The sequence below is a fragment of the Biomphalaria glabrata genome, chromosome 17 (assembly GCF_947242115.1).
Source record: "Biomphalaria glabrata chromosome 17, xgBioGlab47.1, whole genome shotgun sequence".
In the NCBI taxonomy this organism is placed as follows: Eukaryota; Metazoa; Mollusca; class Gastropoda; family Planorbidae; genus Biomphalaria; species Biomphalaria glabrata.
In genome coordinates, this window is record NC_074727.1 from 6292303 (window position 1) to 6318140 (window position 25838).

At 36.1% G+C, this 25838-nt stretch overlaps 1 protein-coding gene across 1 annotated transcript in view; it reads left to right on the plus strand.

The window, feature by feature from the left end:
- Positions 1–1677: 1677 nt before the first annotated feature.
- The window catches only part of LOC106080222 (G-protein coupled receptor GRL101-like), a 40536-nt gene continuing 16375 nt past the window's right edge, over positions 1678–25838 (plus strand). The window contains exons 1-21 of the mRNA XM_056016198.1: positions 1678–1702; positions 3567–3725; positions 5576–5683; positions 8584–8700; positions 10390–10512; positions 11669–11776; positions 12045–12158; positions 12270–12425; positions 13939–14070; positions 14589–14705; positions 15815–15934; positions 16710–16835; positions 17938–18057; positions 18922–19039; positions 20868–20942; positions 21298–21369; positions 21693–21764; positions 23334–23405; positions 23579–23650; positions 24602–24673; positions 25595–25666. Of these exons, the coding sequence (XP_055872173.1) occupies positions 1678–1702; positions 3567–3725; positions 5576–5683; positions 8584–8700; positions 10390–10512; positions 11669–11776; positions 12045–12158; positions 12270–12425; positions 13939–14070; positions 14589–14705; positions 15815–15934; positions 16710–16835; positions 17938–18057; positions 18922–19039; positions 20868–20942; positions 21298–21369; positions 21693–21764; positions 23334–23405; positions 23579–23650; positions 24602–24673; positions 25595–25666 (2150 nt within the window). The remainder of the gene's footprint in view (positions 1703–3566; positions 3726–5575; positions 5684–8583; positions 8701–10389; positions 10513–11668; positions 11777–12044; positions 12159–12269; positions 12426–13938; positions 14071–14588; positions 14706–15814; positions 15935–16709; positions 16836–17937; positions 18058–18921; positions 19040–20867; positions 20943–21297; positions 21370–21692; positions 21765–23333; positions 23406–23578; positions 23651–24601; positions 24674–25594; positions 25667–25838) is intronic.

Genomic DNA, 25838 nt, shown 5'->3' on the forward strand with positions numbered 1-25838 from the left:
AAATTTGATTCTACATTTCTAACAAACAAATATACAAAAATCCTTTAAAAAAAAAAAAAAACTATATCTATAAATAATGTACACGTTTTTTCCTTTATTCGATATCAAACAAAATAATTAATTACCAATAATAAATGACTAATTGAGTATTTTTGTTTATTATGTTTCATGTTTTGTTAGGTACAATAAATAATTATTATAAATATTGTTATAACCCTGCCATGCCCACCGAATGTTATAACCCTGCCATGCCCACCGAATGTTATAACCCTGCCATGCGCACCGCCATCCATGCTTGTGCAGAAGGTGCGCACTGTTTTAGAGACTAGACTGAAAGGGATGTCAACATTAGGAAGAAAAGAACAAGTTCCGCCCAAGTCAGCAGCCGATATGAAGAGACTGTGCTAAAGGCAGATGTTGTTTTATGTACTTGTGATGTCCTGTAAATAAACATGGTTGCCTCGTTGAGTTGCCTCCCTTAAGTTATTACAATATCAACTTGATCTAGAATGCGTGAGATAGATATAGCGTAAAAATATTTTAAGAGGTCTAAACTCAACCAATTTAGCCATATCTGTGAATACTTAACTATTAGTTTCCCTTGTTGGTACCAAACTAATAGTTAATTACCAGTAATTCTGTTTTTTTTTTAAATTGATTCATGTTTTGTGTATGTCAATGAATAATTGTGCGAAGTTTGAACTTAATTTTTTTCAAAATCCACTAATGGTGCAATGTTATTGTAATTCTATTATTATAATTATAACTGCCATGCACACAGCCATCTAGGCTAGTGCATAAAGTGCGCACTTCTAGAAACCAGACTAGGAAGGATGTTTACATTAGGAAGAAAAACTATTTCCGCCCAAATCTAGAGCCGAAGTGAAGAGACTATGCTAAAGGAAGATGTTGTTATTATGTATTTGTGATGTCCTGTGAATAAACATCCTTGTCTTGTTGAGTCGTCTCACTTAAGTTATTACAATATATAGATATGGCATACCAAACCTTTTAGAATTGAAACTATAATGTTGGCCCTAAAAAGGGCCGTTAAAAAAACAAAAAAATAAATATATCAGCAAAAAAAAAAGGCGAAGGGTGCTTTAAAAAAAACACGATGCGCCCCTGAATTTATGTGGAGGCAGTTTCCTTATTTTTTGCGACGACTCTTCGCTTCTTTCCCTTTATTGGACTGTCTTGATCTTCTGCTGCCTTCTTCTTCTTTGGCCGCTCGGCCTCGTTTTTTCGGCTCGGGGTTTCGGCGTTTCTCTCCAGGTAGTATGAAGCGAAGCCCTTGTTTGGCGCGTACAATTTGGTCGTCATTGATGGCCTTCTGCATGGCCAGTTTGACCTCTTTCTCCAGAACTTTGGCGTCCATGTCCTCGTACATGGGATCGGCCCCCAGGTAATTTTTGACCATGCTGAAGGTGACTCCTTGGGGTTCTCGAAGGTCCCGAATGGCTCTGAGAACGTCCTTCACGGTGATCCTTACGCGATCATCCGCCCCCGACTTGCACTGCGCGCAGTCGCACGCGTCGGTTTCATAATCGTCTGCTGCAGTGGAGCGAGAGTTGGAGTCTTTCGGGTCATAGTCGCTTTCAGCTTCAGTGTCCGACATGATCCTGTTGCGTCGTCAAACATAGGACGGCCTTGACCTTTGATGTTAAGCAGGTCGAAATGTATCAGCGTGTCTTGATCGAAGGTTTACTAATGCGAGAACCTCCGAGAAAGCAGCTTACGACTCTCAGTCGATTTAGAATAACACATTTAATAATAACGCCAATGCGTTTGACAAATAAGGTTAAAGTTCAATATTTAATGGTGGATGCTCATGTGGTGACCTACATATTTTACCAAATATCACTCAGACAAAGTCTTTGACCACCAGGGGTCTTAAGTTTTGATTTCATCTTAATCGTCTGCGCCTTTCTTCGGCGATAACTTTTCTCGTTCCATATGCTAGGACAAATTTTTACAAATGCTCCTTATTCCCTAGTGCTATTATAGCATGGAATGGGTTGCCTGAGGCAGCCAGGAAAACCAATGACTTGGAAGAATTTAAGTCATTGTTTTCTTTCTAAGTAACATCTGTATTTTATAAGATAAGTCACATGTGTGTCCCACTCTTTGCAAGAGTTCTCCTACTGTTCTGACCAACCAGTTAGTGAGAGTTGTCTCCAACAATATCAATTGATTTATTTAAATGCAATTAGCGATTGATTTAAACAGTGCAAGTAAAGTAGCCTTTTCAGATTTTCCTATCTATAGGCCAGATGATGTAAAGACGATCTGGCCCACAGTAAACGAGGGTGTCATGAGGCCAGCACAACAACCAACTGCTTTAGTTTCCCCAACTAATGTCAGGTACCCATTAGAGTTGGGTAGACTCAGATCGACCTTACAACCCCTTCGGTTCGGAAGCCAAGCGCTTTACCAATGAGACCATAATGAAAAAAAAAAGATGGATAGGATTTTTGTTTTTCAATTATTTTTTTTAACGTGTTCAACAAAACTGTGTGTGTGTGTGTTGGGGGATGGGGCGGGGCTAACCATCATCATCCATTCCAGTGGCGCTACAGCCCATGGAGGCCCCTAGGCTGCACCTCTCTCCTTTCTAATCTATCCTGTGCTTTACGTGCCCTTGCCCAGCTGTTGTAGATCCATTTCCAGGCCAGGTATAGGTCGTTTTCCGTTGTGATCAGGTCTGTCCACTATATTTTTTTTAGCTTTCGTAACAATTATCTTTTATATGACTGCTTGTTAGCCCTGCGCATAACCGTCTGGGGTGGGGGGGGGGGGGCTAACCAGCTGATATTTTAATTAGATAACACTTATGTGAGGAAGAGAGTTTCGAATGTTTACCAAAAATTGATTTTAATATAGTTGTTCTAGTCATGTGTGCTACTCTCGGTACTCGTATGATTAGGACTAGACTGAGTTACTTTTAATGTATTTGAAACATGTGTCTTTTTAAGAATAACTTGTGAAGATTCTCGTTTTGTATCCATGATGTAAGTGTTGCTTCACATTGCAAGATGATGGTAGGATTTTATAGCTAGACGTTGAAGTCCCTGCTCTGTCATTCAAGCTCCATGTTGTGTTTGATAGTTCCTTTCAGAATTGAAGAGATTTTTACAGCCAAGCCCAAAACCACTGGCATGGTTTTAACTCGGAACCATCGTAATAAAAATCTGGAACACATACTTCACGACCAGACAGACATCCATAGTTCGCAATATACTTTCGCGAAATAGTTAAATATATTTTTGTTCGGGGGGGGGGAGGTATTGTCCTATTGTATAGTAGGCCTATAGTGAACAAACTATCACCAAAACTTCTAGCACCAAAATGGTACACACACAAAAAAAAGCTATCGCCAAAACGTCGGGTTTTCGTGTAGCTCAACGAAATCTGTCCGAGCGAAATCTATGATTCAAATTTCCTTTTCTTATTTAATGCCAGGTCGTCTCAATCAAGTGACTAAGCGGTTTATGTTCGTCATTGTACTTAAGACTTTTGTAAGTGAAAACAGCAAGTCATTTCTTGATATCTTTTTTTGTCTCCAGGTGCCCAGGTGGAAGAGACGACCACACGAATCACTGCCTGCGATCATCCAAGCGTGTTCCACTGCGATGAGCACAATATTCAGTGTATACCATTGCCTCTCAAGTGTGACGGTTTTATAGACTGCAACAGCAAACTGGATGAGGCTGTGGTGACCTGTGGTAAGATTCACTTTGTCTCCTTGTACGTTCATTGCACGCGACACTGTAATGGACTGTGCTCTGAACGGATACTTCATTCTCCTTACAAGGTTCTTTGATTTATGTTTAGGTTTGTAGTCTTGTGGATGTATAGGTCTCATTATGGTTAATTATTATAGCAGACCTTTGATAAAGCCGAAGACGCCCATATCCCATTGATCATTAGAAAGGCTTTTATTCAACGAACAGGGCTTGGATCGTTAGCTCTTCACCACAAGTCCTGTCTGAGGGGCCGAGGGCTCACAGTTGTAACTGCCATGGACCTAGTATGGGAGCCGTACAGCGTATACAGCGCAACGCGCCTGACACGTTCCGTACAGGGACCGCCACTTCAGCCTCGGGTTTCTGATGTCGGCCCCCTTTGTGGAACGGTGTGGCGGACTTTTTGAACTGGGTTGCTGGCTTTTGTTCCACCCCCACCCCGAGTGAGATTTAAAAAAAAAAAACTCAACCAGGGTATCCTGCCGGGCCTTGTTCGGTTCCCACTCTTAGCCTATCTAGTTCCACTACTAGACGTTTCCACGGAGGCGCCACGCTGAGGCGACTGGGGGCTGAGACCTCCGTTATAACCCACCAGAAATGGCAGAGCGATACAAAGCTTAGATACGCTGGAGAAAAACCAGCATTCAAGTCTTCAAGGTGTCCGGCTATTTCGAGAAGCTACCTGAGATCTTTGGGAGAAGTTTGACCACACAACTCCCTCAACCATCGAGACTGAATGGACCTCATTCATTACGAACATGATAACCATTGATAAAACTGTCACATGATAACCATTGTTAATGGAAATTAGATCGAGAAGCACGTGGTGCAATATTTGTTTGTTTCCAATTGGTGAATGAGGTCTATTAGTTATACGTGTGCCACACCTGACGCATAGACCTCTAGTTGTTCCTTCTCATTCACATCGCTCTTCAAGATTCTTTTATTATTATTATTATTATTATTTATTTATTTGCTTTTTACCTTGCGAGTTGAACGAGATTTATTTCATCATTTACCTTTTTTTACATATGTTTATAACAATTGAATATACTGGATGACGTAACACAATGCACTGACATGTTGTGAACCCATTGTCACGGGCGAGCAGGGGCGTAGCTAGGATATTTCCATCATTTGGGGGCCCCTGCATTTTGCATAATATTTAATTTTTAATGTAAAAAAACACACATATTTAATTCCCCCCCCCCCCTTCTACCAACACCCTAGCTACGCCACTGTGGACTAGTTATTAATTTGTAAATTAAGTTTTGATTTAATGTTATTCATGCCATTGTCACAAATTTGTCACATTTGTGTGGTAATAATATAGTATTTGTGTAGTTATACTAAAGCATTTGTGTGGTTATACTATTGTATTTATGTGGTTATTCTTTAATATTTGTGTGGTTATTGTATAGTATTTGTGTGGTTATACTATAATGCAAATGTGTGTCCCTCTGCCATCGTGAGAGCTCTCCAGCTGTGCTTTTTACATGCCATCTGCTGCCACCCACTTTCTTTAATACCATTGAGGGCAAAATGGCGCCTGGCCGAAAGAAAAGCGCTTGTAGAAGACAGCTGCAGAAGACTAAAGAAAACTATAAAAAAAATTAACAAAAAAAACAACAACAAAGGAACACGTCTTTTTATGTACTTTCCTACCCATTCATCTGCGCCATGTTCTTTTTGGTCTTCCTCTAAGTTTTGTTCCCTAGGGGAGTTCTAAATTGGGACTTGTCTAGCTCTATTGTTGGCATCTTTTCTCAGGCTGTACCAAAAGGTGTTTTTTTAAATATAAATATCTTTTTTTCTTGTACTGTATGAAGGTTGCGCAGCCAGCCAGTTTCAATGTAACTCCACCACCTGCATCTCTAAATCTTTAAGATGTGACAGGAAAAATGATTGTGATAACGGCTCGGATGAAGAGAATTGCAGTAAGTAGACTTATTCTGTATACCTATACTATAGAGAGAGGGACTTATACTGTATACATATACTATAGAGAGAAGGCTAGCGGCCTTGGATAAATATGGATAAATGGATAACAGGGGAAGGGGGTGGCAGGGCATTCTAAACCTTGAGGCAATTTAGAAGTGGTTCTCAAAAAGATAAAGAAATATGTGTGTAGGGGGATAAAAACAAGAAGAAATAATATGTCAATAAACAAGTCCTTTTAACTGCCTTTTATTGTGAAGCATTCAAACATAACATATTTACAAGGCTAACATTACCTACAGATAACCAACTCCACTAGATGACTTCCTTCTGCATATCTACAACACACTCGTCACTTCCCTTAAGTCCCCTAACTCTCCGATACCCAACACTTGACCGTGTGTCACGGCTGACCACACACAGTAACCGTGTCACAACATACTACTATTTAAGATTTTTAATATTTCCTAAATATTGCCAGACTGAGGGCCAAAACTATAATCAGATCCACCCTCCTAAGAGATATGCTATTCGCGGATTATGCAGCGGTAGATGCACACTCACAAGAGGAACTTCAGTCACTAATGTCCCGCTTCTCTCAGGCCTATAAAGAATATGGCTTGACTATTAGCACGAAGAAAACAAATGTTATGGGAACACCTGCTACAGCACCACCCTCCATCCTCATAGACAACAAGCTGGATGCCGTAAATGAATTCTACTATCTGGGATCTACAACTCAAGATGACCTGTCTCTAGAAGAGGAGATAAAGAAAAAAACGCATTGGGAAGGCTGCCTCGACCTTCGCTAGACTCAGGTCAAGAGTTTGGGAAAACCAGAAGCTCACTACAGTGACCAAAATGGAAGTCTACAAGGCATGCGTTATGAGTACGCTACTGTGTGGCAGTGAATCATGGACCACCTACGCAAAGCAAGAAAGAAAACTAAACTCATTCCATTTGCGATGTCTCCGTAGAATCTTGAAAATCACATGGAAAGAAAGAGTGTGCAATACTGTGATCCTTGCGCGAACAGATATTCCCAGCATCTTTACAGTCCTAAGACAACGCCGCTTACGCTGGCTTGGACATGTTCACCGTATGAAGGACAATCGCATACCAAAAGACATACTCTACGGACAACTCGCGACTGGCTCAAGAAAAACTGGTCGCCCCTACCTCCGTTACATGGATGTAATAAAAAGGGACCTCAAATCTGTGAACATCAATACTGACCCTTGGGAAGACATAGCTCTAGACCGCACCAGATGGAGAGAGACAGTGACCAAGAAATCTATAAACAGCGAAAGAACATGGGCCTCAGCTCTGGAAGACAAACGTACAATGCGAAAAATGGCCAGCTCCTCTACCACCGAAGCGAAAGCCACCTTAACCTGCGATATTTGTGGACGGGAGTGTCTCTACAAAATAGGGCTCCACAGCCAAATGAAAAAGTGTGTGAGATAAACCATAGTCGTGTACGACTGAAGGAGGCCAACCAATATATATATATATAAAGAGAGAGATAGAGACAGACAGACAGAGAAACAGACAGACAGACAGATAGATAGATAGATAGATAGATAGATAGATAGATAGATAGATAGATAGATAGATAGATAGAACGCGGTATTTCTACCAGAGTTCAATTTTAGAGTTTTGGCATAAAGATGCGATTCTACCTTTTCACGCAAGGCTTCGAATCAATTTAGCCACTACCAAACATATTTAATTATTACACAAATCGGTTGTAATTATCATTATTAAGCCAATACACATCCCACTGTGATATCATGGCTGTGAAGTCTTATGTTACATTCCTGTTTTACGGGATTGGAAAAGATTACAACTTAAAACTGGTCAATAAAATTTCATGGGATATTTCATTCTCCTTTAAGATATGCCTAAAACTATTAGACCACTTACTATTTTAATACCAAAGTAGAATAAAAAAAAAAAAAAAAAACCAAGGGAGGTAAATAAAAAAATAATTAGACCTATATTCCTTCCTATTCTTATTACCCCCCTTCCTGTAAAAAAAAAAGTTGTATGTGGTGAACTTAAGCACGCGGGTCTCGCTAAAACATTTTATTCTGTTTATGTTTGTTAGCATTTTCTGTTGCAAATAAATACCTTTATTTTATCTCTTTCTTCCTTTCTCTCTTTCTCTTTCTCTCTTTTTTCTCTCTCTTTCTCTCTTTTTTCTCTCTCTTTCTCTCTCTTTTTCTTTGCCTGTCCCCCTCTTTCTCTTAAGAGTAAAAAATAAATAGAGTATGAGATTATGTCAGAAAGAAAGGCAGAAATTTTATGAAAAACACAAATTAAGAAAGAGAGAGAGAGAGAGAGAGAGAAAGAAAGAAAGAATTAGTCAATGAGCGTATAAAAGGCTTATAAAAGATAGATTCGGCTGAAGTCTCCTGACCACGATACAGATTTACAAAAAATTTTCCTCAACAGAACATTCCGAGTATTTAGCGGAAAACTTTGGTTATTTTTTTAGAAAAGTAAACTCACGTAGTGGCCTACTAGTTAATTATTTCAGTACTTTGTGGAACACCTATTTGAGCCTGGCGAACACAGTTTGGGAAACACTGCCATAATGCATAATGAAAAAAATGACGCATAAAAAATTCATTAGGTTAAAGGTTGAAAATGACGTCATAGATCCTCTATTTCTTTAATTGTTTGACATACTTACAGAACAGAAATACTGTTATAACAATATAAATATCAAATCTATCTTTATAAAATTAAAACAGGTGCAACTCTGTGGTAGTCCTTTAATACAAAGCTTATATCAACTCACTCTGTCTGGTTAAAAAAGTTTTAACACGATATTTCTCCGCTTTGTTTTTTATTATAATAATTTTTAAGTTTTTTCTTGTGTTCCCCTCTTCAGAGGCCTACGTGTGTCCGATGAGTCATATCAAGTGTAACAACCATTTCTGTTACCCTCGAGACAAGCAGTGTGACTTCATCGATGACTGCGGGGACAACTCGGATGAACTCAACTGCAGTAAGTATCTCCTGATTACCAATGTTTACGTTTTTCACAGATTTTCTTCTGCTCGAATCGCAAAGGAACAAATAATAAAAGCTAGAAGAACCAAGCAGTCCTTGTGATGATAAACGTGCCTGAATAAGAACCCTCTCCACAAAAGGAAAGCTGGATAGTTCCCCTTTTCATACCTTGCGATCTATAGGGCAGATGATGTTAAGCTCATCTGAGATGAACTCCAATTGGTGACAAGGCAGGGAGACCTAGGTCTCCCGTAGTTCTCTACACGGCGTAGTGCCTCATAGCTTCCATACAAATTAAGTGTACCACTGGATACGTCTCGCGAAGCTGCAGACACTCTTGCAAGACGTGCACCACCGTCTCTTCTGATTCCCCGCAGTGTCAGCAACGACCATCAAAGTTTGGTTGGATCTGTTTCTTTGGCCAACGGTTAACGAGCAGGGTGTCATATGGCCAGCACAACGACCAACCGCCTTTACTCTCCCCAAATTAAGTCAGGTACCCATTAAGAGTTGGGTGCACTCAGGGGCGCCCTAAAAATCCCGAAATTCAAAATCCCAGTCTTCACAGAGATTCGAACCCAGGACCTTAGGTTCGGAAGCCAAGCGCTTAAACACAAAGCTGGATAAATCTATTGATAAGTTACACACTAAAAGTTAATCAAAGTGTTCTGTTCTTTGTTTACACTTTGATTTCTAAGATTAGTTAATGTTATTTAGAAAAAAAAAATTCAATAAGAGAGAAAAAATGTGATATTAAGAAATGTGGTGGTGATGTAATGGAAGCTTAAGAAAACCTAAGAAAATGTAAAGAGAAAGATAGGTGGAGATTTGGAAATAAATCTATTAAATATACAATAAAAAGTACGTCGTATTGAAAGGTGTTACTTACTTACTTAGGCCTACTTAATTATTTACTTTCTTAGATCCTTCCGCGCCGTTTGGCGTATTGGGCGGCAAGCTGTCTCCACAAAGATCTGTCACTGGCAATGTCTGAAACCTCTTTCCACATGATGTCCATTGCTCTCGGGTTCTCTATTAAAGTGTGGCGCCAAGTTAAACGAGGACGTCCCTGTTTGCGTTCTACTCGTAATGGCCGTCATGTTATAACATTGTTCAAGCTTGTTTTACCTTTACCTATCCATTAGTCTGTTGGACCGTTGGGGCACCAGGCAAGACTTGTCGACCGTCTTTCTCCATTCCTCCTTTTTTTTTGCCTTGTTTAGAACCTCTCTCAATGGCAGGCCCGTCCATTCTTTATTGTTGTCCTCCCATCGCTTTTTCTGTCTGCTTCTTCTTCTTTTCCTGGCACTGTTCCCTGAAGGAAGGTTTTTGCGAGCCATGTAGATCTTGTAATGTGGCCAAAGGTTTTAAGCTTTCGTCTTTTTACAATAGTTAGCAGGTCCGAGCGCTGCAGTAATCCTGTCTTTGATTTCTTGGTTTGTGATGCGGTCTTTGAATGTGATACCTAGGATCCTTCTGTAGCATCTCAATTCCATTGCTAGGATCTTCCTCTCTAGCTCAGGCTTGTTAGCATATTTTTTTAGAATCCATTTTCATGTAGAATATGATGTTAATCTTATTAGATTTGTACGAAAAATCGCGAAATATTCTTTCAGTTTAGTATCAGACTGACTCAAGGGAGAGTTTTCACAGACCTAACACATTTTCTTTTCTCTCTTCTCAGACAGAATTGAATGTAATCCAACACAGTTCACCTGCAACAACTCCCAGTGTGTAGAGACCGCCAATATCTGCGATGGTGTTTTTGACTGTGTTGACCACAGTGATGAGAGTGAACATCTCTGCAGTAAGTACTTGTAGAATTACATGGTAGGATAGATGCCGAATTTTCAAACTATAGGCAGCCGCGTAGGTACATGTTTTTAAACTAAGAATGTTATTCGCTTTATGACATTAAAAAAGGGGAAGGGGAGGGGGCAAGGTCGTACAAAAAGTGGGTTGTGTGGATGTGTGGATTAATGGCAGAGGCTGCCTGGCTACCTATCAGGGGCGGACTGGCTATATTGGCATTCGGGCAAACGCCCGGTGGGCCGGTACCTAAATGGGCCGGTAGAACCACAATAATCATCTTCTTTTTTTAAAATCACGTCTGTTTTATAAGATAAGGGCCGCATAGATGTCACTGCGGCACGTATTAAATTGTGGAAGGTTTTCTAGTATTCTCTAACAAAAGAGGCCCTCTGGGTGAAGTATTTATAGTCACTGTATGCATGTGTACAGCTATCGATACATTATCAAAGTTGACAGAATGATTTTGAGGACATTTTGACCTAGAATTGGATGTCTATCACATAATACACAATTTATGGGCCGGACGAAATAGAGATGCCCGGGCCGATTTTGACACCCAGTCCGATCCTGCTACCTATTAAGGAAGAGGTGCTATCTAAGTTGTAGTTGCCCAAAAGACAAACCGGAAACCTACTTCCCCTTTCCCCTCCCCTGACATGTATTGGTCCAACATGTATTGGTCCAACAAAGTTGCAGCAGACACTGCATGACATTAAATTGAACAAATAACATTGAACAAAAGAGTGTCGATGTCGCAATGCATTGTTCTCATCTCTACATCGATTACTGTTGCCATAATATTGTTCGTTCGGTTCGTTGGTTCTATTGTTTATTGTGTTCGTTAGTTGGTTCTATTGTTTATTCGGTACGTTGGTTCTATTGTTTGTTATGCCGTTGTTTCTATTGTTCATTGTGTTCGTTAGTACTAAAAATTCTATTGTTATTTCTGTTGATTTTTCTATTGTTTTTGGGGGGGGGGGGCAAATGAGTGTCGGGGGAGGGAATTTATTAAAAATAAATATTACGCAAAATGCAGGGGCCCCCAAAGAGGACCAACCTCCGGGCCCCCAAACGATGGAAAATTCCTAGGTACGCCCCTTTTGTTATTTCTGTTGGTTGTTTCTATTGTTTATTTGTCTGTATTGTTTCAGCACCAGACAAATACTACAAATGCAGCACAGGGTTCTACACCAAGAAGGAGTATGTCTGTGATGGTCAGTTTGAGGACTGTCGTCTTACCCATGACGACGAGATCAATTGTAAGTTTGTTTTGTTTCGTGGTTATTAGATTCTAAAAAATGTAAAAAAAAACAAAAACAAAACATTAAATTAAATGTAATTTGCCATCCTCCTTTTTTTTTCTTTAAGTTGAATTACTTTGTCTTAGACTTAGAATTAGTCTTAGCCTTATAATTAGTCTTAGCCTTAGACTCATTAGACTTACGCCCTACCTAAACAAAATTTTTACTTGCATTGCAAATAGTACATTATGATGTATCTGCATATATATATGTATTACTCATGCAGGTGGAGGATGTGGCAGTGATCAGTTTCAGTGCCCTAATAACAGATGTATCAAGAAGAGCAATGTCTGTGATGGCCATTGCGATTGTCTGGACTGTGCCGACGAGGACAACTGTGGTGAGTTAATCGGCTATGACTGTCACTTGATTCACGAGAACGGTAACATGTCAGTATCATTGTAATATCAGGGCAATATCATAATCACTTATCTTGTGCTTATCCCATCAGAACCGAACACTTTCGGCTGCCCTAGAGATACCAGGTTCATATGTCTCAACGCCGCCATGAGTCCAGTTGGCATCCGGTGTATCAGCAGAGAATATCTTTGTGACTTGAAGAACGACTGCTTAGATTCGCCAAGTGGACAGGATGAAAAATTTTGCAGTGAGTAGGCCTTCAGTTGTTATGCCAGATCTCTAAATTTGGCTTTATACAAACCCCTCTTTCATTTTCAGAATAATTTAGCTTTAGGAAAACCTCATTGATTTTCTAAATAAAAGCTGTGTCAAATTGTCAATGTTCTAACAACCATATTTCAAAATATTTGTTTGCAATTCAAATTTAAGCGTATAGGCCGTTTGGCTAATCCAAATAGTGTAACATTTATATCTAGAACCTATTGGTTGAACAAATAATGTGAAGAATCAGTCAATGTAAAAGTTGTTTTAGAAGCAACAATAACAAGCTATAGAAAAAAGAATGCTTTTTAAAAATAACGCATATATAAGGGAAAGAACCACTAATTGCTGCCATTTATTATCTGAAAATTAGGCCTACAGAGTTTAGCTTCCTTTCTGCTATATCAAACAAAGTTAGTACTCAATGATTAACTAATTGGTTATTTTTGTATTGATTCGCATATTGCCATCAACTATGAATAATTATGCAAAATTTCAACTTCATCCGAGAATGGGAAGTGGGAGAAAAAACGTGTCAAAATGTAGTAAGGGGATTAAATTCATGTATACATCCAGTAACATTGATTCCCCTTATTTTCATATCAAACGAAATAATTAATCACCAACAATCAATTAACTAATTTTGGTTGACTTTTAAAATCGATTCATAATACGTCTTATCAGAGTTAATGAAAAATTGCGCAACGTTTTAACTTGATTCCAGAATGGGAATCGGGAGAAAAAACATGTTTAAACTTTTTTTTACCAGACAAACAAAGTGAGTTGATATATGCTTTTTATAAAAAAAAAAATGACCACCAAAAATTGTTTAGGACTTCTCATTGCTGAGTACAGCATCCTTTTCCTTATTTTATATATAACATCGGCATTCCATAACAACATAATTAGTCCTAGGAGTATTATTATGTTAACGTAGTCCTACATTCTTTTTCTTTGTTTTCATGTTGGATGTTCGGATCAGTAGCCTAATCCTATATCTGAGATGAACTGCCAAGTGGTTTTCAGATCCGCTAGTTCTTGTACACTTGTAGGCCTACATGTCATACAAGATAATTATAAACTGATAAGTCAATTGTTCTTTTTTTTATTTTATTTCTTACTGGCTGATTCAGGCAACCTTTTCCATCCTCTCAGTTTACTAGGAAGGAAAGAAAAATATATAGAACAACTCATATTCTTTTGTGAGACTGCAGGTGTAAAATGTCACTCATTTACTTTCATTCAATGACTTCCTTTATTACTTTCCAGGATCATATAAAGACTTAGCCTAATAAGGCTCCATATAAGCCCTAATCTATTTGAGATTTGGCGCCCCTTGTAAACAACATAAGACAATTTTTGTTTTGCTCTTTATCATCAAAATGATTTAGAATATCACTGGAATCATTTTTGAGCTTATGTTGCCTGCATATAAATCCAGCACTTTATTTCCATGTATTATATGCGTTGGCTTAACAACAACGCCAATCAATTCGCAGATAATGGCTCCAGCATTTGTCCCAAAACACACCCACTCTACTGCTCACGAAAGATGCGCTGTCTGGAGGAGTCCAAAAGGTGCAACCACTACCCAGACTGTTATGATGGAGAAGACGAGCTAAATTGTCCTGGTAAGAGCATTTTTTAAATATTTGTTTGTTGTTGTTGAATAACATTCATGTTTTCGCAAAAATCTTGACTTATTTTGTACGAAGTATTGAGATTATTCACAGATAAACGTTTTATTGTTGTTGTTTTTTTTGTCTCAACTTTTTTTTTGTCTCCAGTGGTTAACCCACCACCCCCTTTGCCTCACTGCTAACTGTAGTTTGCTGTGTTACACATCTCTTTGTAATGTGCAGTCTGCAGATAAGCCTAGATCTATACAACAGATCGTCCATCGAATTAGACCTAGATCTAGATCTATTATCTTGATCTGCCAATGTGCCCGAATTTTTTCCTCATAATGTTTTTTTTTTTTATATTCTTTTCGTTCGTATCCTTCAATTTCAATGCTGTTTATGTGATCTTCTTTCGTAAACTTTTATGACACTGAATTAAGATTTGTATAAATATAGGCTATAGGCCCCATTTCTATAAAAGTAAGATAAAAGAAATCAATTATTGTTTTTTTTTTGTGGGTCTTCAGCACCGACTGGTTGCAAGGAAGGGATGTTTATGTGTGAAGATGGCGGATGTATTCCTCAATCCAAGAGATGTAATGCGGTCCACGATTGTGTTGACTGGTCTGATGAACTAAACTGTGGTAAGTATAGACTACACTAAGACTGCATGGTAACATCTTTGCACGGGTGGCCTTAGCAGTATGCTGGGCCATGAAAGAATGCAGGCCTAGATCTAGACTCAAGCTTTTATCAATCACTCTAAGACAACCACACGTTCTTCAAATTCAGTGTTTCAAATTAGTTCAATGTTGCCTGGTAGTTAAGTGTGGCATGCTCAATTCTCAGGGTTTGAATCCCTACCTGCTGGGCTGGCCTTAGGAGGCCTTAGGTGAAGTGAATTTGGTGGAACAACTTTAAAAAAATTATGCAATTTATTTAAAACCTAGTTACCAGTGTACTCCAGCAATAACATTGGGCACCAGTTTTCTTCTCCAACCTGTCTCTAGGTGGGCTGTTGGTGACAAAAGAATCTCCATTTCACTGGACCCACTAAGGTGCCTGGGTCTTCAGTAGTAGCCCCTGTTTACCACTGCAAAGGCTGCATATGATCTTTGTTATACAGGTCAAGGCAGATATGATAGTTGAATATTTCTGCAGCTTAATCATGGGCTGGGTGGGTAGGAGCTATTATAGGGTCCAATAAAAATGTAGTGTGCTCCACACAATCTTTTAGGTTTTAAATTAGTCTGGGCACACTATAAAGATTCAACAACATTACTCCATGAAAAAAAAAAGTTCTCATATTGCTTTTGTATTTCTGATAGATCATTTGTTATGGCTGAGAGTGAGTAGTTTAATAGAGCTGGCTTCTAAACTGAGAGGTATTAAATTTGAAATCTTATGAAGTCAGGGATTTTCAATTCAGGTTTATATAGAACACCGCTGAGTCTATCCAGCTGACTTGAAAGGATGGCTGTCTGGTTGTGGTCTGTCATTCAGTCATCTTGATGGTCCTGGGCTACCATCTCGTTGTCCTGCAGGTGATTTGGACTAGGATGTAAATTTTTTTCAACCCTGAAGTAACATGTAAAACATAAATTTTACAGACATTCTACAAGGCACTTGATCAATCGCTGGTCACATGGCTCTCACTTTAGCTTAAGTCACAGATATCCCATGAATAAGAAGCTCTTGAATGTAAAAGTTACTTTTTTTTACTCAACTGATTCTAAGTTTTGTTTATTCACAGAACACTTCTCCTGCCCTCCTGGCAAGCGTAGCTGCTCTGCTGGACATTGTGTACCTGAAAACTTCTGGTGTGACTTTTATAGAGATTGTCCAGATGGCAGTGATGAAAAGAGTTGTCCCGGTTGGTTATGAATTTTTGTTTTCCTAAACCTATTTTGTATCAACATAAAAAATTATTTAAACTGCAGTATAGAGAAACACAAATTATTGTATTCTGCTTTGAAGGCTAATAAATAATTATGTTTTACTCCTGGTTTTAAATTCTGCTTTAATAATCTCAAATAATGATTGTGATGGTAAGCTTGCTGCCATTTAGATTAGTGGTCACTAAAATTCAGAAAGTCGGGTACGGGGTACTAGTAACAAGTACCTGAATTCTCTGAAGAAATGTTACTAAGCTTAAGCCATTCTCTATTAAAGATACATACAAACATTAAAGATATATACAAACCTTAAAGATGCATAAAAACATTAAAGATACATACAAACACTAGTAAAACAATTTTAAAAAAAATAATCTTAATATTCTAGTGGAAATTTGATTTAGAAATTTATATTTTACATAACAAAATATTTTAACAATTCATATGTAGTGTAGGCTCTATATTTATACAATGTCACTCATATGTTTAGCATCCTACATATGGAGTTTGCATCAGTCAGATTGCCTTTATACTTTATTCAATAATTTAGTTCCCAAACAGGGAAAAAAAATATTCATTTCTGTATTTGCGAAGGGTAAACTTTTTAAACAAGAGAAAAGATTTTATGATTTATTCCGCATGTTTAGGATGTAAAATTAATATGAACATTGAGCACTCATATTAATATAGAGAAATATTTTTTCTTGAGTTTTTTTTTCTTAATTAATATCAGCACTTTTTTCTCCTCTTTAGCCCCAAGGCCATGCAAGGAGTATGAGTTTCAGTGTAAAAGTGGTCAATGTATTAACTCCACTTACATCTGCTATAGAAGCTCTAACAGACATGGATGTGCTGATAACTCTCATCTTATCAACTGCTGTAAGGAATATGATTTTGGGCTTTGGCCAGTATTTCATTGTCATTTTAGAAGTCAGATTTTTTTTTTTTAATTTTAAACTTTATGATTAGATATTTATTTCATAGTGAAATAAAGTTTATCTAGCGGAATTTTTCTTAGAAGATGAGAAAATTAATTGTCCTGTACTCATTTTATATAATTATTATTATGTTACATTATTATATATTATTTATTAATTGGAACCAGTGAAATCTGCCCATGTGGAGTATCACCAGAGAATGCCAACCACGTCCTCCAAAACTGCTCTCTTTACCAAGAGGCTCGTATAAGACATTGGCCCCAAATCACCCCAATAGAAAGAAAACTTTATGGAGAGCTCCCTGATTTGGAAACCACTGCGCAGTTCATCTCATGTATTGGTCTAGTCATCTGAACACTCCAACATAACAATGAGAATGAAGAAGAAGAAGAAATATATTATTTATTAATATCTTAAGACCAAATCACTCTCAAAGTCCCTGCAAATCAACTTTGGTGTTTGCAGTTTGAGTCAGAGCTACTGGTTAAGGTTTGGAGAGGCAATAGAGGCAGTCTCTATAGAGACTGACTAATGATACTTTTACCACAGTTACAAGGTGGTCACATTTTAATGTGTTAGTACCAGACACGAGGCAAGATACAAAAAAATTTATATCAACAGATTCAGATCTAATACCGAAATCTTATATCATTTTAGTTTTACTTCATAAAAAATTTATATCAACAGGTTCTAATCTAATATCAAAATCCTGCATCATTTTAGTTTTACTTCATAAAAAATTCAATTCATATCAACAGGTTGTGATCTAATATCGAAATCTTGCATCATTTTAGTTTTACCCTTAAAAAATGTTTATCAACAGATTTTGATCTAATACTGAAATTTTGCATCTGTTTGGTTTTACTCACAAAGGCTTACATTAAGGGGACTCCTTTTACACAATGCTACTACTTTCTCAAGCTTTGGTGTTGATGTATTTACTTAGTAAATAGTGAAGATCTCTTTTAATTTACATACAGTTTCTCAATACATATATATATAATGATTTATATCTTCAAATATTGTCCATTTTTTTATTTTAGCTAACTACACCTGCTCAGATGACAAATTCAAGTGTCGTAGCAGCTACTGTATCAATCAGAGTCAAGTCTGTGACAACAAGGTAGACTGCATACACACAGCATGGGATGAAAAGCATTGCTGTAAGTTCTGTCTCACTTTTCTCTTGAGGCAGTTATAGATTATCATTGTGTTGTTCAATGTTCCTTTTTGGCCATCATTGTGTGGTTCAATGTTCCTTTTTGGCCATCATTGTGTGGTTCAATGTTCCTTTTTGGCCATCATTGTGTGGTTCAATGTTCCTTGAGTAGTTGGCCATCATTAAGATGATAATAGATTATCCAAAATACATCTACCATACACATTCAGGGCCATTACTTCATTAAGAGATGATCACTAATACTTTACCCCATCATACATCTTGTAATATCCTGTCTACCATAATTAACATATCTATCCCGACCGGCAGCCTGTATCTATTTCTATAAATATTAACTATATCTTATAACCTCACAAGATCTATGTGACAGTTCCTTTCAATGTTCCTTGAGAGGCCAGGATTGTGTGTTTCAACATATTCCTATTCATGGTCCTCATTGTTTGGTTTATGTTCCTCAAATTATTGAACATTTGGAGATTAAAGGTATCTGGGAGGTTTCTGTGCTAGGCTTTTGGCAAACACAACTCATCACAAATCAGGATGGGAAATGTAGACCCCTTGATTGATAGCATTTTTGAAGAATAGCCAAATATCTTACATTTTCATTGTTTATCCAATGTTTGGTCCATTGCTTGCTCTTGTGTAGTCTAATGTATATTTTAGATATCTATGGTCTATAATGGTTCTATTTTTTTAAGACACTCAACCAAATATCCCACATTATTGTTTTATTTCATTGTTTATCAGTGTTTGGTCCTTTCTTTGCCTTTGTGTGGTCTTATGTACATCTTATATATCTATTTTCTTTAATGTTTCTAGTTATTATTTTCTACTATTAATATTTCAGATTACTCTTGTCCATTTTCGTCCAAACTTTGTATCTGCCATGGAAACAGCATGTTCTGTAATGAGAGCGGCTTGACTGATGTTCCTTCGTTGCTGATCACTGAGGACCTGACCAAGTTGTATGTGAATGTAGGCCTTTGTTGCCATGCCTGAATCTTTGTTGCGTCTGTAGAATGATGAGCTTTGTTTCGTTGTGTTGTTTTATATATTTATCAAGTTCCTTCAGAAATGAAGACTATTAAGTGGTAGGCTAGTCCAAACCTCTGCAGGGGTTGGCTGAGGGCAAGACTTGAGCTCAGAACCTTCAAGATGACAGTTTGAAGTGAATACCATATAACTATGCAGATGAAAAAAAAATGTTTGCTGTGACAGCATTCACTGCAACATTGTAAGGTGGGCGGGGAGATCAGGCATGAGCTTTTTTTAGAAAACAAAAAAAAATTTAGACGGAAGAATAGTTGCCAACACAGACCTTTACAGAAACTTATTTGCATATTCCTCAATGGTAGCATACAGGTGACCTGATAGGCTGAAGACAAAACTAGAATATCCTATTAAATTGAACTTTTATGTGTGCATACATTTTGTTTTGTGTTACTAAGTTTTGTATGCACCTTCAGAAATGAAGTTTATTAAGTCCTGGGTCAAAACCTGCTGCGGGATGGCAGCGGGTATGGTTTGAACTATGGACCATGGTAACAACAGTCAAAATGCATACCATATGACCATCTTTCCATTTAAACAAGAGTCTACCTCATCATAACACTATTGGTCATCTCAAGACTACACTATCACTCTAAAATATCATTTATTTCAAGTCTTCATAGAGACCCTACTCTGACACAATAGTTTTAAAGTAATGTGGTTTTTTTTTTTCATTATTTATTATTGTTTTATATTTTAAAAGTGACAAAAAAAGTCAAAAGTATTTATTGCATTATTTCGTAACACAAAATATCAGCATTACTTTTATATTAAGACAAAGCTATGACCATCGTAGTCCTACTGAATTTCCATTTGATTGGATCAATAAAATTGTCTTATCTTATAATGTTGAAAGAGGAAATGTGTCTCATATTCTTTTACACAAGCCTATATTTACTGATTCCCATCTCTTATAAGTCTGGGAAGTCACAAGTTCTTATCTTATCTTATATAATACAGACATTACTTCAAAAAAGAAGATGATTATGTCCTACGCGTCATGCATTTAGTCATGCATATTAACCAATGACTTAAATTCTGCCAAGTCACTGGTTTTCCTGGCTAGCTCAGGCAACCCATTCCATGCTCTAATAGCACTAGGGAAGAAGGAGTATTTGTACAAATTTGTCCTAGCATATGGGACGAGGAATGTGCCTTTATCTTTGTGTCTTTCAGAGTATTTTATTAAATTTTGTTTTTGTATTTGAAGATTATGGTTCAGTGTTTTATGTATAATTGCTACTTTACTTTTGAGTCTTCTGTCCTGAAGGCTTTCTAAATTTAGTGATTTTACTAAAGGTGTTACTCTAGTCAAATGTGAATATTCGATTGTTATGAATCTCACTGCTCTATTTTGTGTCTGTTTCAGTTTCTTAATGTTTTCTTGAGTTGAGGGGTCCCAAACGGAGGATGCATATTCTATTATTGGTCTAACCAAGGTTAAATAACATTTTAGTTTTATGTTCTTATTTGATTTATAGAAAATTCTTTTAATAAATCCTTGACAAGTTCTTGACATGTATTACGCTTAACAGATGGGTTTCTGTCCAGCTCTTTTGCAAGAGAGGATTTGAGCCTCTCAAGCCCTCACTCAGAGTTTTATGATGAACTATCTGCAATTTATTTGCTTAAACTTCCTTAATCAACAGAAAAATTGTTATATATATATATATGTATGTGTGTGTTTTTTTTTTTAACAAATCAAGACTTTGTTGTTTTTATACATTTGTTTTCTATTTTCAGAAATTTCTCCATTAATCATATCAACTTAACCAATGCAACATTCTCACCTGTGTATTTTGACAGAGTGACCTCTTTGTAAGTCTATTAGATTTTTACAAAAAAAGATTAATAGAATTGTAACAAAACTTAAATATTTCAAACAAACAATTTTACAAAATAGAATTCTTTAAACCAGTGTTTCTCAATTGGAACAGAACACTTCGCACATTCTGAGTATTTAGCTCAACACTTTCCTTATATATTTAGAGAGATTCATTCACATGGTAGCCTACTCATTAATTATTCGAGTAGTTTATAGAACAACTCACAAACCCCACACAATTTGGGAAATACTGCTTGAAACTGAAACTTGTGTTCGTTATTTTAGTCCCACCATTAATTGCACCATTTTTTTTGTTTTACGATACTGTGTTCATTTCTTATCCTTTAGAGATCTAAGCTTCAATTCCATCAGTGAGATACCTGACAAGTGTTTTCAAACAATGTGGAGACTGACTTATTTGTAAGATCATTTTATTTCATAAATAAATGAAAAAGTAAATATATTACAATGTATTTTATTCACCACTATAATTATGTAATCAGTGTGTAAAGAGGTACATAAGTAAGAAATAAATCTGAATCTATTCATGAGTAGATTAACTCATTTTATAAACCAAATTGTCAATGATGGGATTTTAATTTGTGGGGCCCAACTCTTTTTAGGGGAAATAAAATATCTTGTATCATTTTAGACTTCCATGAAATCTTTTTTTTTTTTGTTTAGTAAGTAGAAAAAACAGACTGTATAGTTTGTAACTTTGTTTTCTTTATTGTTTCTTTTAGAAACCTTGCGGGTAATAATTTGACGGAACTGAGGAATGGAAGTCTTTTTGGTCTAACTGAACTTGTACAGCTGTAAGTCTTGAAACATAAATACTTGAAGTTGTTGACTGTAAATCCAAATCTTTCTTTAAAAATTCCTTGTCAGTCAGTGACCAAGTGCAGTAATGTAATGTACTATAAAGTACTAATTTAATAATCTAAGCAAAACAGGGAGAAAGTAAAAATAAATTAGAGCAACACTAAGATTTACTTGTAAATTATTTACTATGTTAAAACACTATAGTTTAAACTTTCAACAAAAAAATATAACTTACAAAGCTTAGATAGTATTTGAAGTATTTTTACAAATTATAAAAAAGACTCACCTTCTTTTTGATATATAGCTTCTACCTATACAAGCAACAGTCAATATTGGTAATCATTAAAAATCTATAATGGAACTTGAAGATGATTTTACATAATAGGGATAAGTGGTGTGAATAATTTTGCATCACAAAGGGATTCAAATCTTGATGAGGATTAGGAATTTCTAGTTAAAGATTTATATTTGCCAAGTGCCTATAGGAAGCATAAAACTCTTCTTCTAGATACTTTCTCTGTCAAGTCTTCACAAAAATTTTGATAATAATGCATTGAGCATGCTAAAGTTGTATGGAGACCAAAACCCATTGAGTATGATAAAGTGGCATAGAGAAGCGCTTTACTAAAAATAAAAAATATTAGTAGGCCTATATGTAAAATATAAAGTTCTTGCAGACCATGATGTCTATAGGGGAGATGATATAAGGTCATCTGTTTCTGTAGCCCACAGTTAACGAGGGTGTCATGGGACAAGCACCTTTACCTCCTTTACTTTTCCCCAACTAATGTCAGGTACCCATTAGAGCTGAGTGGACTCAGAGCGCCCTTAAGATCCCAAAATTATAAAAGGCCATTCTTCACCTAGATTCAAGCCTGGAAGCCTCGGTTCGGAAGTCAAGGGCTTTACCACTCAGCCACCACGCCTCCTACTATTAATATACTCTTCTTGTTAAAGTAACTTATGTTTTAGGTATTTATCTACTTAGGGACAAACACAAAAGGGAAAGTCAGACAAATAAGATAAGATAAGATAATTTTATTGATCCAATCAAATGGAAATTCAGTTTGACTACAATTGAAAACCTCTGCGTAACTACTGTACAATAACAATATAGATGCAAATGCGAACAACATTCACACACGAAACACATACACACTTAAAAACTAGCGCTTTATGAATTAGACTTCTATGTACTTCTTGAAGACGGCAGATGCCCTAGTAACACTCACCAAAAGTGGGATGAAGGAGTTTTTAAATCTTTCTGTTTTAGTCCTAATGGAAAGGAGATGACCACTTTGTTCAGATCTTATGTAACAGTGGTTTATTGGGTCTATTTGGTACAGGAAAATAAGTAAATTACTTTAAAATAGTTATAAATAGTATAACAACAGATAGACTATGATTGATACCATAAAAATATACTATACATTTTGGGAAAGTAAATGTATATAAATATATGCATATAATCCTTAAAAGATGATAAGATAATAAGGTGATACATTATTTTTTTGTTCTTATATTGTTGATGATATGATCACCACTGTTTTTGTTTGTTCTAGACATTTGAATGGAAATAAAATTGAGCACATTGATGATGATGCCTTTATTGGACAGACCAGACTGAAGACTTTGTAAGTCCTCCTAAGCTCAGTCTATTTTGTTATTTCAAGTTGAAGCTAAAAGAAGAAAATGTATTGATGCGATTAAATATTTAGCGTGCACAAAATGTGTTTAAAGCTCTCTTTCAAATCTTTCAAAGCAATCCAATTTATTTTTTTTAATGCTCTACAAATTGTTCTTACAGAGACTTGGGAAGTCAAAGGCTGACTCATCTGTACAAGAATATGTTCAAAGGCCTAAGAGAGGTTACAGTCCTGTGAGTCTCATTAAGATGTTTATCTTTTGGTTAATTTTGACAAACTCTTTAATTTAAAACAAATGCTAGCGACAGAATCAGCAAAAGTATTTTCCAATAAAAGCCTAAACTTATTTCTGTGTTGAAAATATGTAACTGTACCTCTTATTTTTTATTATACTATTATAAAATTATTTTTTTTATAACTTTATAATGAAGATTTTAATATGTTTGAAAGCCTATTAAAAATTGTTAGCAACACAAAATGTAATGACCAGCGTGACCAAAAACACTTTGAGAAATCAATATCTTATTGAACTATATTTTTTAAAAAGCTTAAAAAATTAAAATCTTATTCTATAATCAAATTAAATTCTTAATACTGATTCCTCTATAAATGTTTTTTTTTTTGGAAAACTAATATGATTAAGGTGTGATTCTTGTGAAAAAAACATATTTGATTAGTTTTAAATGCATATTTTTGTTTTCAAAATTGTGCTAGTGACTTTGAAACTCTTTTATTTGCATAGTCTCATAGATCTTTATAAAATGATATATTAGTTATTAGGTAGGTACCTTCTTTAATCCTAGAAAATCGTAGTGTAGTTTCCACCAAAGAAATCATTGTAAAAAATACACTTAACACTTAAGTGTCTAATTTCTGTACAACTTTGAAAGATTTAATCACATAGTATGTTAATGTCTTAGTTTGCAAAGAAAATCCGGGAATTAATATATTAATAATGTTCATTAACAACTTGTTTTAAAAAGTTAATTGTAGATTCTAACTCTCTAACAATACCTATATAGGTAGTGTAATGACAAAAGTGGATATTATTTATGTTAAATATAATTTTTTTTTAAACAGAACCAGAAGTATTCTCTTGTATTTTCCATAATCTTATAAATGTATATATATATATATATATATATATCTGTTTAAATGTGTATATAAATCTGTTTTACATTTAGCAATCTAACCAGAAATAGAATCAGATCTATTGAGAATGGCGCTTTCAATTCTCTGATGAACATTCATACAATGTAAGTAGTTTCATGTCAACTGGCTTAAACTATATTTTGTTATATACATTTTCCTTTCCAATGTATTCATCCCTAAAATGATCTACTTTTCCTGCAAGTAACTTTTACTCACCAAACCATTTTTTTTCCCCCATAGATTTGTGGGATGCTATGTGTGTCCTTTATAACACCTCCTTTCATCCACATTTCTTTGTCTGTGTTTTTATCTGGCCATGGTTGGACCTCTTCAATTCTTCAATACATGTGTAACATCCCCCCCCCTTTTTTTTGTTATTTTTTAAAGCAAAAAATCCTTATGACAATCCTTAACAAAGCCAAATAAAACTTCACAAATGAGTGGCCCAACCTAGGAGGAAGTTGTCAGTGGTTCTCAAAACCTTTTGATCGGGTCACCCATGGTGAAGAACATATATATATATATATCTGCCCCTTGTACTTTCTTCTCTAATGGATACAGCTAAACATCTACTTCTTTGCCTTACGTTGAAGCAGCATTATGGGAATGCAAAACTCCTCTTGGAAAAAAATGAACTTTTTGTTGAAGTTATAAATGATCACAATGATTTGATGTATTTCCTTCATGCTTATAGCATGCTCAGTGTGCTATGGTCTAATCTCTCTTTTGTAGACAAGTATTTGAGTTGAGTGGGGCATGTATCTGGAAGAAGATTTCCATGCTGCCTTTAGGCACTCAGCAAACATAATTCTAAGTCTGGATTTGAACTCAATCCCCCATGTTAGGTGGCCAAGCCTTAGCCAAGCGGTTTTGGCCTCTAAGCTACATGTCATTCATAGGAGCTTATATAGTGAGAAAAAATATTATTGTTTTATATTTGGTCTCTTAAGTATGATACAAATTTTTATGAAGCTCTTAAATGCAAATCAAATTTCACTTTTTTTGTCTAATTCCTTTTTCCCCAGTGACCTGACACATAACATGATCCGTGATATTGGAGAGAAAGTCTTTATGGGACTACCCACTCTTGCAAAAATGTATGTAACTCTAAAGTAAATAAGATATGATAAGAGAGATAAGATAATTTTATTGATCCAATCAAATGGTAATTCAGTTTGACTACAATTGACAACCTCAGCGTAACTGCTTTACAAAAATAATATGGATGAAAAATTGGAATAACATTCACTCACAAAACACATACACATT